Consider the following 15,106-nt stretch of genomic DNA (forward strand, 5'->3'; position numbering starts at 1 on the left):
AGACTAGTAAATTATTTCAAGCTAAAAATAATTGAGTAAGTAAAATATATATTCAATTCACATCTTAATAAAAACAATTAAGAAATTCAAAGAAATTTTACGGAAAATGGTTTCTAAAACAGCATTTAAATAAATACTAGAGGTACTGTGAGCAAGCTCACAATTGATACCCCCTGCTAAGAAAAAAAATCATAACGCGTGTATTTTTGCTATTATAGAAAATATTGGATGAATCTATTTCACTGTCCATTTTCTATAAATAACAACTGCTCTATTTTTGAAAACTGTTAATGCTAATAGGAGTAAACAAACCAATTTCTGTCCTTTAATTCCATTTAAATTTAAGTTAACTGTTGATGCATGAGGACAGTTGCATCCTTCTGTTAACAACCATGACTGGAATCAAACGAAATCCACATGTCAAGTATTCTCTTTTGGGAAGTGGACAGGCATAGCCTACAAGTAATCTATTATTTTACACTCGCAAAAATAAAATTTGAAAACAAAAAAACATTTATTGTGGAACACATGTGGAAAGTTTTACTGAATTCTGTAGCTACATCAAAAAGTTATGAGCGATTATTAAAACCATGGTGCTCGCGGTGGCCTCTGATTTATGAAAATATGTTTAAAGTTATACTGTGTGCAATTTCACGGCGTGTTAATTTTGAATGATTTTCTTGGTTCTAATTTGTGCAAATATACAAGTCTATTCACAAGACATAGCAAACTTGTTTATATCATGACCACCCGAGAATATATACATGTACAAGTTTAGGGAACCCTGCCTTTTTGGGGAGGGGTTGAAAAACTGCCGTTATATTATTCAATTTTAAAGAATTGGCGTGCATTTTCATATAAATTAGCATTGTCAGGTTCTAATAAAACTAATGCGGGTGCTGAATCATAGCTAAATTCATATTTCACTTTAATATTGGCGTTTTAGGGGCATAATTTTATAGATTCTGTATACCATACAAGCATCTAAATAACTCATTTTACACAAAATTCGTATTACATAGAAGCTTTTTTGGTTTACGATGATAAAACCAACTTTCTGGATAAGCTGCTATATATTTTTGGGGCAGTTTGGACGGTCCGATGCACTATAATCGGGTCGCTGTTTGATGTTCTACGAAATTTCAGAGGAAATCAGGGACCTTATTCACAAAGCCTCCGTAACGTTACCGCACCCGTAAACGTTGCGGAAACGTTGCGGAATGTTAAATTTGGTATTCACGAAACTACCGTAAATTCCGCACCCGTTAACGTTGCGGAAAAACTCCGTAAAACTTGCGTCTATTTTACGGAAGGTTATGACTATCCGTAAACCTTCCGGAAGTGGGGCACTTGTTTTGATAGTATTTTATTTATTTATTTATTTTTATTTTGTCAATCGCATTTTTGATGTGATATAAAAAAAAACATACTGTAATGTTTAATATATTTGGACGTATTTTAAAAACAGCCAGCTGCCTCATCTTTAAACAATCCTTACCGTTTAAATGACATATTAATGAACAATATAGAAAACATTGAGTTTTCAAATTTCACAAGTCTAGAGTTTCCTTCACGATAATATGGGATTTGTATGTCTTCATTTTTCAAAATTCGCTAATATAACGTCATTTATTACTGTTACGTTATTTGTGACGTCATTTTCAATGCAATGGCGTTTCAGATAATGTTCCAGCCTTCAAATAACAGAGTATCCATTAGAAAAGATAGGGTATTTCGAGATCGGTCACATCCGTTAGATATCTACGATGACGCTGAATTGATTCGACGGTACCGAATGCCAAGACACTGCATACTCGATTTAATAGATACCCTATCAACTGACTTAGAGCCTCCAACGATGAGATCTTACAGCATCCCTGCATCACTACAGATATTTGCAGCGCTCCGCTACTATGCGACAGGCTCATTTCAGCAGGTATGTATAATTATATATATGAACAATACTTATCGTAATGTTTCTAGATACTTGCATGTACTAATAACATTTTGCCAATGGACTAAAAAAATACCCACAGGCATGTTCACGAAACTTTTCTAAGATGTGAAGTAAGTGTGTTCCTAAGCTTTGACTTTGAAAAAAAGTTAGGAACATCCAAATATCAAGTTAGGACATCTTAAGAGAGAGAGAGAGAGAGAGAGAGAGAGAGAGAGAGAGAGAGAGAGAGAGAGATGGCCTAATTTTGTCCTCTCTCTAAAATTCTTATTTGCGACAGGGATAAAAATTCAAGTAAAATTCGGCTCATAGAACACAATTCAGATGTACGTCCCACTAAATATCTCCTCACTTGTTTGAAAAAAAAGTTTGCTGTTAATTTCCAGTCAGCTGCAAAAAAAAAGGAATTAAGGCCACCTACGTGTGTGTATATATATATATATATATATATATATATATATATATATATATATATATATATATATATATATATATATATTTCGTGCGGTCCGTGATTTTTTTTAAGTTCTGCAGTTTCTCTAGAGCTATGAATTAACTAAAGTTTCCGTAAGAAATGGACTAAAAACAATCAGTAAATCTTCATAATCTGCTGGGAAAAGGACTTCCAATGTTATGATAATACTGAATACTATTCAGCTTTCCCAACTATTTCAAATTAATTTGTTTGTCCTGTAACATAACAAGAAATTAAAACTTTGATTGTGCTTTAACAGGTTATCGGAGATATCTCTGGATTGAGTCAACCATCCGTTTCAAGAATTATTCAGAAAACTTCAAAAATTTTATCTCAACGAGCCAATGATTGCATAAAGTTTCCCACCACCCCCGCAGCCCAATTAGCGGTTAAACAAGGCTTCTCCTCAGAGTTTAACATGCCCAACACTTTAGGATGCGTGGATGGGACTTTAATTGCAATAAAGCCGCCAACAGAGAGAGAAGATGCATACGTGTGCAGAAAGGGATACCATGCCATCAACGTCCAGGGTGTGTGCGACAACCGGAAAATACTTACCAACATTATTGTTCAATGGCCAGGCAGCACACACGATGCCTACATTTGGGGTAATAGCAGGTTGAGAGAATGGTTGGAAGGCCAACCTTACATTGGGCATCTCCTGGGGGATCAGGCGTACCCTTTAAAGCAATACCTGATGACACCGCTAAGGAATCCCCACACGCAGGCTGACCGTGCCTTCAATGCTGCCCATAAAAAGGCCCGACAGAGGATTGAGGACACATTTGGGCGGTGGAAGAGCAGATGGATGTGCATACACAAATATGGTAAATTTTTCAAACATTAAGTTGCAATGATGCAAATGTACATGAAATTTTATTATATAACTTTATTTCTATTACAAGGTCGATCTTAATGTAACCCCCCCCCCTCTCTCTCTCTCTCCTAATACACATCCTTAACAACTTTGTAGGCGGTCCATTGACTGTAGCACTTCCCACAGCTGTGGACGTGATTACCTCAACTGCAGTACTCCACAACATATGTGAGGAGCAGGGAGTCCCGGTTGAAGTTCTACAGGAGGGCGATGATATTGATGACAGGGTGGACAACGTCGTGCAGGATCAAAGTGGGCAGCAAATCAGAGCCATGATCATCAGAGATAGGTTTTAGGTAAAACAATTCTAAGAAATATCTCTCATGTTGGCATGTATAACTGTATTCGTACTAGTTATTCACTGCCCCCCCCCTCTCTCTCTCTCTCTCGATTTGATATTTTTGTTATACTTTTTTCATTATTTAAAAATCCTTTACCCTTTCTTTTGTAGATTTTTAAGAAGATTAAAATCGAATGCAATGGAAACAGTTTTAGTTTAAATAACAACAATTACACAGTGAAGATCTTTCGAAGTGTATTTCATTTACCATGTACGTCTTTTATGCTTTTTTGTTCTAATAAATAATAACATTCAATTTCAAAGATATGTGATCTTTTTCCATTAGACTCAAGAATGAAACTTAATATATTCAATACAGGTAACAAAAGTGAAGCGTTAAAACAATTTGAAGAAGATATAACTTAATATTCTATGGAAAATATCCCTTAAATTTGCATAAATGCTCCGTGGAAGAGCTCATGGTCCATTTGTAGGGTACGACGTTCCTCTGGTTGTTTGTATGCGGTACAGACACCCCTCGTCCGCTCCTCCATCTCCAACCGCCGGCGCTCGATGTATAACCTCTCCCGCTCTATACCAAGTCTCTCTTTCTCGACATCCAACCACTCTCTTTGAATTTTAATTAGTTCTCTTTGCAGCAACAGGCTATAGGAAAAAACTTTATTAGACGTATTTGGTGGAATTATAATGTTAATAAAAGCGAATCATTTAAATTCATCCTAAACTCATATTTAAAGAATCAGAAAAAGTTTTTAAAACATAAGCCTAGTGTCCGTTATTTTCTAGATAATAGAATATATCGCGGTTCAAATTCACCTCTCATGTTCCTCATTTTGAAATGGGCGTTGTCTTTTTATTTTCTTTGTAACCGTTAGGGGATCTGACGATGTGCACTCAGTGAAACTCCCTCCTTTGGGTGTGTTTAATGTAACCCCTTGACTACCCTGTCCATCTTGTGAGGGACTCTCTCCAGAGATGGCTTTGCTGGGTGTGTGAAATGCTACCGGAACGCCTTGTCCATCCTGTGAGGAAATCTCTCCAGAGAAGGCTTTGCTGGGTGTCTGAATAGAATTTTTTATTGAAAAAAGTAATGTTCGCACACTGCCAACAATGTTTCAGGGTCACAAAGTTGGCAAAAATTAAACGTGACTTTTTCCCTGTACAGGTGAATCTGGGCGCATGTAAAGTGCGAAACGAAATCGAAACGAAATCGAACGAAACGAAACGAAACCAATCGAAACGAAACGAAACAAAACGAAACGAAACCAAAAATCGAAACGAAACGAAACGGAATTTATACAAAACTAATATCAATATATTTTTGAACCATAAAAGATAAGTACATGTATGTTTCAGATTACCGCTGTAAATTTTCAAGCCGATTATCCGAAATTCCATAAATGATTTACATTCCTATACCTTTTAATGTTTCTAATTTGTTTTATTAAATGATATTCAGACGGAGAGAGAGAGAGAGAGAGAGTGTGTGAGAGAGAGAATGAGAGAGAGAGAGAGAGCAATTATCTTTCTATCGATTTGAAATATTTTAAAAATGAAACGATCGAATACAATGTGATTTAGAGCATACTGGTTTGGTTACCAGTTTCTAACATGTAAAAAGAATTGTTTTAATATGTATAGCATGAATTTGGACGTCGTAATTTCAATAAACAATATTAATTTGCAATTATAAAGATGTTTTTTACCTGTGTATTACCTTAAATCAAACATAATCCCCTCTTACTCTCCCTTTCAAACGCACGCACATTGTTTTTGATTCATTTTTACAATATTTCATATCAATATTAAAAAAAAATCGTGTGGTTGGAATGCCTCCATATATACTGTAAACGTACTATACTATAGGGTGCACGGTATTTGGCGGAATATAATTTTTCAACAAGTTAGCATGGATTTGATTTAGCGCATTTCTGAATTTACCTTTTTATCTACTTATATATTTATCATTTGGCAATGTACTTGATTTTGCGGACGCCGTTTGCCGCCAAAAACGCAAAATATAATACACAGCCAAAGGACTAATGACAGTTTTTTAATACGTTTACAGTATAATCATCTTTATATTGCAAGTTAATTTTGTCAAATTACGACGTCCAAATTCATGCTATACATATTAAAACAATTCTTATTCTTATGTTAGAAACTGGCAACCAACCAGTATGCTCTAAATCACATTGTATTCGATCGTTTCATTTTTACAATATTTCAAATCGATAGAGAGAAAATCGTTGTTAGAATGTCCCCTTCAGTATCATCATCATCATATCTCTATCTCTCTTTCTTTCTTTCTCTCTCTCTCTCTCTCTCTCCCAAACTTGCATATATACTTTGCTATGTGATGTCGCTGATAAGTTTTTAGTTCCCCTCTCATTCTCTCTCTCTCTCTCTCTCTCTCTCTAAACGTCTGAATATCATTCAATGAAACAAATTAGAAACATTAAAAGGTATAGGAATGTACATCAGTTATTTACATAATTATATAAATTTTGCAAATTTCGGATATTCGGCTTAAAAACTTACAGCGCAATCTGAAACATACTTGTAGTTATATCTTATGGTTCAAAAATTTATTTCAATGAATATATTTTCACTTTTATGTAGTCAAGATTGATATTTCGTTTCGTTTCGATTTTTGGTTTCGTTTGGTTTCGTTTCGTTTCGTTTCGCACTTTACAGGCGCCCGGTGAATCTTGATAATTCGAATCTCATGGAATCATGATTAAACTTCGAGAGATCAAAAGTTCGAGCCATCTTGTGTCATCTTTGTATAATATTTATAGAGTACCTCAGAACAATTCTGTATAAATATACCCCTAATAAGACATACAATGGCAATAAACAAATTAATATAAAATACTCAAATGAGTTTCATAATAAACTTCATGATACAAATATTCGATAATATGAAAACTTAAAAAGTACATGTAGCCTAGTAGCAAATACAGGAAATTCAATCATTACGACATTAATTTTTTTTATAAGGAACACTATTTAGACCCGATGTGTACATTTACACTCTAAGCAACGATAAATCTGCAAAACTGTTTAAGCTTTTACATGTGAGAGTTGAGAAAGTGACCAGATTCTAGCCGAGAATAAGTTTCATTATCTCACTGCATCGCCAAAGGCATGGAATTATAAGTAACACAAACGAGGTAACTGAACGTTGTTAACTTACAAGGGGAATCATTGTGTCGACATAAGAGCTGAATCCGAAGATTCGCTCCTCTCCCATTACTGACACAATGTCCTCTTCCATACTGCTAAGCGGCAAAATATCTAGCTTCCCGCTCCCCGTCTTACACCGCTCTTTGTGTACGGCAGATGCCCTCTTCTTGGTCCCCCTCTTCACATCGTCCCATTTCTTTTTTAATTCGTCAACGGTTCTTGTCGAGAAAGATACCGCGTTGACGGCCTCCATCACTTCGAACCACGCTTGCTTCTTCTTCGAGTTATTGATTACATCACTGAATTTTGAATTTATGATGTCCGATCTTTCCTTAACACCCTGAACAAGCAGTTCAATTTCTTTCTCGCTGAATCGCGGCTTCTTCTTTCTATCCTCCATGATCTCGCAGCGTTGTCGTTTTAGTGACGTCATTTTTACGTCATGACGTCACAATTTGAACCCTCACGCAAAATACCGAGGTTTTATTTAAAAAAGCATTACTTTATATTTTATGATATTTATACTTTTGTTAAACTTTGAATCATAGTATGTTAAACTCGAGTTTAAAAAAAATAGGAGTTTGAATCAGTTGATTATAATATAACAACAACAAAGTATTCAATATGACATAAAATTATGACAATATGTTTTCATATTCTTTAATAAATCCCCCCCCCCGCCCCGTATAATATCTAGTAAAACAAATCGTGTAATCATTTATAAAACTTTGACAAAATATTACATAAATTTGTCATATAATTTATGTGAAAAGGCACTAACCATTTAATATTCCTAGTATCGATACATTCACTACTTTATTTCTCATGGGTCACATATAAACGGGAATGTTTTCATGAATAACCCAACATACTCAGCAATTCAGATAAAAAAAAATGCTCGAAGGCTTTTCACAATTCTTCAATGCAGGTGCCCGTCGAGTGCGCAAAACTTCCGCAAAATTTCCGTAAATTTCGCTTTGTTTGCGGGAGCTTTGTGAATAAGCCGTAAACCACCCGTAATCTTTCCGTAAAGTTTCCGCAAGCCTCCCGTAAACTCAGCGCGGGTGCGGAATTTACGGAGGCTTTGTGAATAAGGTCCCTGGGCTAATTTTGTATGTGCCATTGATAGCAAAATAAGAGAGGTGCCAGCCATTTCTAATCTACACACATTTATAGAACGCCAAAATAATGACCCCCTTATAGATTAAAGTTTTTCAGTATATTTTTTTTTATTATTTATGAGATAGTTTTTACAATATTGTAATTTTTACTGCAGTTTACAGAAAGTAACAGAAATCATAAATCATATAAAACAGGCATTGTGCTTATTTACAATTCTTAGCTGATATATTCACTCTAGACACTCTACAGTACCATGATTCCAAATTTGGAAAAATTAAATGCATAATTATGGATTTTGCAGCATTGATACACATGCATGAAATCTGAAGAAACAGTCCAGTCATAATTTACCTCAACAACATATAGCTCATTTGCAATCGGTGCTCTTCAAATAGCATAAATTCAGAAAACTTTAATCTCAAGGATTAAAATACAATAAAACATAAACATTCAATATTTTACCAAATTTATTTTGTTCATATACTTATGAAAAAGCTCAATTATATGTCTAATTTCATAAAATTTTTGTCATAAAAATCACAAGTTTTTCTTTAATTACAAAAAAGAATTGTTTTCAAATACCACAAAAAAGGTAAAATAGAAAAGTATAGGAATTTCCCTATCCATCAAGGTATTACATGTAGGTATTGGTTTATAAAAAATAAAGGTATAAGACTCTATAATGTGAGGCCCTCAATTCAGTTTTTGCTCCATTTTGATGCTAGCTTGAGATTACCTCACCTACATGTATATGACATCATAGTGATGAGTTGTTTTTACTCACATAAGTGTAATATTTGCTGAACTTTTATTTAAGCCTAATTTCGGAACAAATACACAATGACTTAACTCATTAAATATGTGTCATAGGGAAAAGAAACTTGCTTATAAGGAGTTTTTCTTTTTACTCTTGTATATTGTTACCATGGTAACAAATTTAACAAAATTTAATAAAAGACATATCCTGCGGAAGAGAGTTCAAAATCCAGAAGAACAAAAAATACCCACTAAGTCTGTGAAATATGTAAAATGAATATGAAGTTTCTCAGTATCTAATACTCTAAATTATCTGCATGTAAAATACTGGCCAAGGTATAAGTTTTTACAGGTTCCTTCCTTTAAACTTGAACAATGTAGTTACAAAAATGAATTTTACTTACATCAAGTGTGGCTCATTGTTGTGTTTTATTCTTTGAAGATTAGTTCCATTTCAAGTTACATGTTATCTAGAATGAAATGTTTTGAAATTTAATTCTACATGTATCAAACACTATCCCCAACATTTGCAATTCCATGTCAAAAGCAGCCATATGTTTAAAACTGAGAGAGAGAGAGAGAGAGAGAGAGAGAGAGAGAGAGAGAGAGAGCAGATAGGCAACAATAATGCATCTTCATGCACAACACATCTGTACAGCCTAAAGACCAACACCCCCCCCCCCCCCAACATTCATTGTCATTCAATATCAACCCCCACCCCAACATATTGATCTATTTTTTCAATAGTATTAATAAACTAGAGCAGAGCTCGTGGCAAAGCCCCGAGTAGGTCTTCCGTTGTTGCTGCGAGTTGAAAATATATGTTATATGGTGTCAAACGATTATAATGACTATACTTTCAGTTCTGCTTTTGTTATAAAAACATGTTGTGATTGAAAGCCTGTATATAAAACGTGTTTTGAAAAAAGAAAGGAAGAAAATATTTTAGAAAAAGTATTTGTCGAGCAGAGTTTATGTGATCGTTTCAAACATTCAAAAATGAGATGTTTAATGGCGAGTTAAATTTTCAAAGGGTAGCAAGCATTGTTATAAACAGTATGTACTCGTGATTCATGTCAGGAAGTGTATTTCTTTTTTAAACTAAACCCGCCTACAAAACACGTAAACTTTTCTCAAAGTTAATTTCTATATTAAAATATTTCTAAATTTTTTGAAGACTATGTGCAAGTTTAGAAATGCGTGCTGACAAAATTTACAGACCCTAAAACGTACTACTACACCAAAAAAGCGTGCGGCCTACGTGCGAGAAACGTTTCGTGTAAACCTTTTAGAGTTTCATGTAAACCGTTTAGCGTTTCGGGCAAAGCGTGCGAGAACCGTGTGAAACGTTCATCAGATTTCATTCGGAACTCTCTGACAAGTTAATTGTTTCAAAATGGCGCCCGTGTTTTACATTACTTTAACAAAATTGAACGAATTTTTAACAAACAAAAGAAAAGTATATGTAATATGTTTTACGGTGCTACCGTTCTGGCGAGCGCAGCAAGAATTACACATACCTTGCATCATTGTCAACTTATATTTTTATTTAGGTATCAACGAATGTCAAAGAATTTTTAAGAGAGTATTGCTCTACAATAAGTATGCCAAAGGTACTCATTTAAATGGTTATGATACATACAGCGCAACCCCCTTCCCAGAGAGAGAGAGAGAGAGAGAGAGAGAGAGAGCTCTTTGTAGTAGTGTAATTTCCCACTTTTAAATTCAATAGTCTGACTATATGCAATATCTAAATAATATTTTTACCTGTTTATTTTTTCATTTTATTCCTTTTTATTTAGTTCAAAATGTTCTATTGTTTATTTCCTCCCTTCTCATATACTTACCTGCCTACTGTACATGCATGCACAATTAGCTTAAAAATAGATCGATATGACAGTAAAGTATGGCTCTTGCTGGTTTATATATATAAAATCTCTATATCAAAAAAAGATTAAAAACAAATCATATGTCAATGAGGCAGGTATCGCAGTTTATACTGCAATAGCCAGTACTTTCATTACAGATGTTTGATCCACCTCTAAATTTATCGCGGGAAATATAGCGCGAGTGCATTGTGACGTCATCCATGACTTTGTTTCTCGACTCAATACGAAAGTATAGAAGTGTGTAACAAATCTTTTGAGTCTCGCCAAAGCATATGCGGTACTCAAAACGTGTCTTCAAACTTTAAGTCACCGTAAATTACGAGTTAAAAGTCGGACATTTTTGGCATAGCACCACGGTTGAAAACATTAGAGAGCATTATGGGACGTAGACAAAAAATTTTGTTTGATGAACAGTAGGTTTTGCTCGTTCTTCTTCCCGCGCACACTGGTTCTTAGAGCTCGCTTCGCTCGCTTTTAAAAGACGACTAGTTACAGAGTAAATGTATATTTAACGTTTTCATGCGATGTTTCAGTACTGGAACAATATTAATATTCGCTATACATAAAAAATATTAAATACGGTTAGTGAAACATGATTTCTAATGGAACAAACCTAAATCAACTTTAACTTGCACGATCATGTTTTGATAGGCATGTATTTTTATTATTTATTTACATCGATAACTCCTACTGATAACTCTTACTGAGACCATTCGGCTGTGTACAAACAGCACACATAACCTCGGACATCGGGTGAGACCTGCACCTGGCTGAACCTGTCAATCAAACTGTGTATTTGTTTTCATTGGATGGTCAGGCGTCTCTCTTTTGTCATAAGCCAATGGAAAATTAATGACTTCAAGGTAATCGGAATCAGTATTTGATGAAGCACACAATTTAAATGATAGAAAATTTATTAATTATTTGAACAAAATTAAATGTTAACATAGAAAGGAAATAAAAAATTAATTATTATGGGAATCTATACGCATGGTACTCAATTCAAATAGATTATATTATGATTTTATGTAGTAAAGTCACCCTTCCAACTGTTACTCAATTACATAACAATTGATGACCTGGGGCTATAAATGTTCTGAGATGTGTGCGCTGAAGCGACACAAGATTCTCGGTCGCATGCGGCAATTGAATTAACGGGCCGAATAAAAAAAGGGGTGGGAAAGTGAAACAAAATGTTACACATAAGAAGAAACCACCAAAAATGATTTTTGGCAGATCTTGCTATCTTTTCTCCAATTAAAAAAAAAATCCAGCGCGAGCATCTGTCAGCGGGGCGGGAGGAGTGGGGTGGGGGGGGGGGGGAGCAATGAGTTCGCTTCCACAATGAAACTACAGAAGTGATTAATATGTGACCGATAGAATCTTATCTAAAGTTGTTTAAACTCATGTGAATATTTTTTAAAATAATCATCGAATGCCTCAATTCAGAGCATTCCTTTATCGTGCTAGCACCTACCGCAAACATGGAACTTTGATTATGATTTGATTTCATGTTTAAACTACCTTGTACGCTATCGTATAAATCAAATTGCTTAATCAACTGTACAAGTAAAATAAATTTATCTTTTCATCTTAAACCAATATAATAGTTGAAAAGATAATAAAATATAGTTGTGTCCGTGCAAAATATGAAATATAAACGCGTCATAAGGTACATGTAGAAGAACACGAACCGACAGCGGATCACTTATCCACTCGCGCTGGATCTCCTCAGCCATGTGCGAGGGATGATCATCATTTAAAGGTTTAATATTGGAGGGGGGTGTTGATTTAAAACATTAATTTTACAGTTTTTAAAGTACTTTACCTAAACAAACGAACCATTAGTTTATGTCTAACGATTTTTCCGATTTGGAGTAATATCGTTCATTAATATTCATTTACACTCAAATATTTAATTAAATATATATACAAGTAGGACAAACTTTTATAACATAAAATTAAAACAGTTCTTTTATATACGGCTATATTAACTCAAACACGTTCATATGCATGTAAGTGAGAGTCGCGGTGTGCGAATCTTGTGTATATTAAATAACCGCTTACCGCTAGGTAATGCAGCCGTGGCTGATCTCCTCGGCCGTGGGCGAAGAATAGATTACGTAAAGGTACAAAGCACAGGATCGCACAGCTCAGAACCAAGGAAGATTTGAAAAGTTTGCAGTATAATGACCTTACTCTATCAGATAGAAGTTATATATTTTAAACTTAAACCCCACAATTGATCTATGTCTATTATTGCTTTAGAGAATGACATTGCTTTTATTAATTAAATGAACTATTTCTTACTTGACATCCAATCGTTTAATCCACAAAAGATTTTGTGTAATCAAAACTAAAACAATTCTTGAGTTCGCGGCTAAATAAACTCATATATGAGAGACGGAACTCTCGTGTATTAGATAACCGCTGACCGCTAGGTAGTCCAGCCGCGAGCATGGTAACCGATTTTCTCGGCCGCAGGCAAGGGAGAGCTTACGTAATGGTACACACACACACATGCAGCTCTGATTCAAGGTAGATTTTAAATGCATGGAGTTAATAACTATAATGTAATGCATAGAGTTTTTTAATTCCATATTTTGTGGTTTACTAGAAAAGAAAAAGAATGTTTTGTTTTCCAGTTGCCGTTTTTAATGATTGTGCACTATAAGAACTTAACAACAATGACTTTAACTCCTAAAGGAAAAGCTTATACTCTAACAACAAAAAAAATTCTTATGAATTAATGCCTCCTGTATAAACCAGCATACTTTCTGCGGCAACTTTATGCCAGTTGTACGCACAAAGACTTTCATTAACTTGTCAAATGAAAACAAGTACATGTCAACATGTAAAGCTTTTTACACTCATACTACACAAATCACTTACAAAATAACATTGTTACGACCTTTATGAGATCCCAACAAACAACTTTTCCAGCAACAGCCATATCAAAATCCTAACCGTTTTTGAGTTATTAAGCAAAAACTTTTAGGGGCTATTGGCCCTTAATTTAAGGGGCCAGCTCTTTTTTATTGGTGTTAAATGAAAGCCCTTGATATTCTGCACAACTTTTATTCTACATGTCTTAACAAAATATTTTTCGTTAAAAAGATATAAAGGAAAATATGTCTAAATTTTTGCACTTTTTTGAATCCTGTTTTTTGACCCCCTACCTTTTCCTAAATAAAAAACGTAATCTAAAAACAAAAACCAATGTGCACCACTACAATGTCTCTGCTATTCACATTCGTTGGATTCCCATTCCCTGCTATCATAGTCTCGGAGCCTTTGTCTGGAAACCAAAGGCCCTAAAAAATTGCAAAAGGGGAATAACTCGTTACCGGAAAGGGAATTCTAACTTTTAAGAACTTTTGTTAAAGAGTGCATACCTACATCTTCGGTATATAGTTATGTCACATGCATGACAAATTAATTTACTCAAATTTAATGCAAATCTATCATCATAAATATAGAATTGGAACTTACCGGACACTTATACAATTCCCTTACGATGCAAACTAATCTTAGATAGCTGGAAACTGCTAGAATGAAGTATTTTTCCTCACCGGAAACTTTCTACTTCTCTACTTTCACTTTTGCTCGATTGAAATGATCGCAGTAAAAACCCGAAATGAAATTTGGTCTCAAAATTTATAAAAATGTCTTCTAAATTCATATACATGTATAATTAGAAACACACATGTATTTTCATTGTTTAATGTAAAAACTCAAAATAATTTACATTCAAGTTTAAATCACTATTTCTTTAATTTTTTTTTTTTTTTAAATCCCGGAAGGGGGGGGGGTGTTGTGATGGATATTTTCCTAGAAGATGTGTTATTAAAATGATTAAACTTGTTGAACTTGTTGGAAATTTAGTTTTTTCACGTAAATGAGAAGATTTACAAAAGAAAAATGCACGTTTATCATAACCCCCACGACATATAGGCTGACCCCGCAAGGGACATACTTTGCATAAACCAACATGTACAAGGATTTTACTGTGTTATTATCACGAAGCCGATAACGGGTACAGTAAATCGTAATCTAACAGATTGATAAATAAGGAGTTTACCATCTAAAGTATGTCAAGTTTTATTCAAATATATCAAGAAATAAGGAAACACGAAAAGAAAACGTAAAATTACACCCGATAACTGGTACAGTGCCAGTATACAGTGATTTATTTACAATTTCAGTGTTTATAACTTTAAAATCAGTTGAGGTGGCAGGGGATAGTTTCGAAGGAAAGACCCAGGGAGAACCTGGGGTTTGGCTGGTTATTTGAGGGGTATAAATTGGTAGAATATTTATTGCATTCATTTTGTGGATAGAGGAGCTCATGTCAATTTCATTGATATATGACACTTTATTATTGGTAGCACTTTTCATCCGATATGGAATGAAAATGCGAAACTGTGGCCAAAATTTTCATTTTCGGTTTTGTGCTTGAAAAGTAGGGTGGGTTCAGAACACGAAATGTCACTCGAAAAGAAGGTGATTGACCCCCCATCAATTGGTGATTATTTGCATGGGT

General features: G+C 34.5%; 2 protein-coding genes and 1 long non-coding RNA gene across 3 annotated transcripts; 1 reads left to right on the forward strand and 2 right to left on the reverse strand.

Moving 5' to 3' along the window:
* Positions 1–22: 22 nt before the first annotated feature.
* LOC128158793 (uncharacterized) lies at positions 23–14,169 on the reverse strand. The gene is made up of 3 exons (XR_008240043.1): positions 14,056–14,169; positions 9,079–9,144; positions 23–456 (listed from the first exon to the last, which is right to left on the reverse strand). It is a non-coding gene; the product is annotated as an uncharacterized LOC128158793 (long non-coding RNA).
* Positions 1,227–3,893, forward strand: LOC128158779 (putative nuclease HARBI1). Its single transcript, XM_052821738.1, has 4 exons — positions 1,227–1,936; positions 2,689–3,256; positions 3,403–3,602; positions 3,758–3,893. The coding sequence occupies exons 1-3, from the start codon at positions 1,670–1,672 to the stop codon at positions 3,600–3,602; spliced, it is 1,035 nt and encodes a 344-aa protein (XP_052677698.1). The 5' UTR covers positions 1,227–1,669; the 3' UTR covers positions 3,758–3,893.
* LOC128158780 (myb/SANT-like DNA-binding domain-containing protein 4) lies at positions 3,646–7,329 on the reverse strand. Its single transcript, XM_052821739.1, has 3 exons — positions 6,807–7,329; positions 4,424–4,668; positions 3,646–4,252 (listed from the first exon to the last, which is right to left on the reverse strand). The coding sequence occupies exons 1-3, from the start codon at positions 7,227–7,229 to the stop codon at positions 4,033–4,035; spliced, it is 888 nt and encodes a 295-aa protein (XP_052677699.1). The 5' UTR covers positions 7,230–7,329; the 3' UTR covers positions 3,646–4,032.
* Positions 14,170–15,106: the final 937 nt, after the last annotated feature.

This window comes from Crassostrea angulata, chromosome 8 (genome assembly GCF_025612915.1).
Source record: "Crassostrea angulata isolate pt1a10 chromosome 8, ASM2561291v2, whole genome shotgun sequence".
Lineage (NCBI taxonomy): Eukaryota > Metazoa > Mollusca > Bivalvia > Ostreida > Ostreidae > Magallana > Magallana angulata.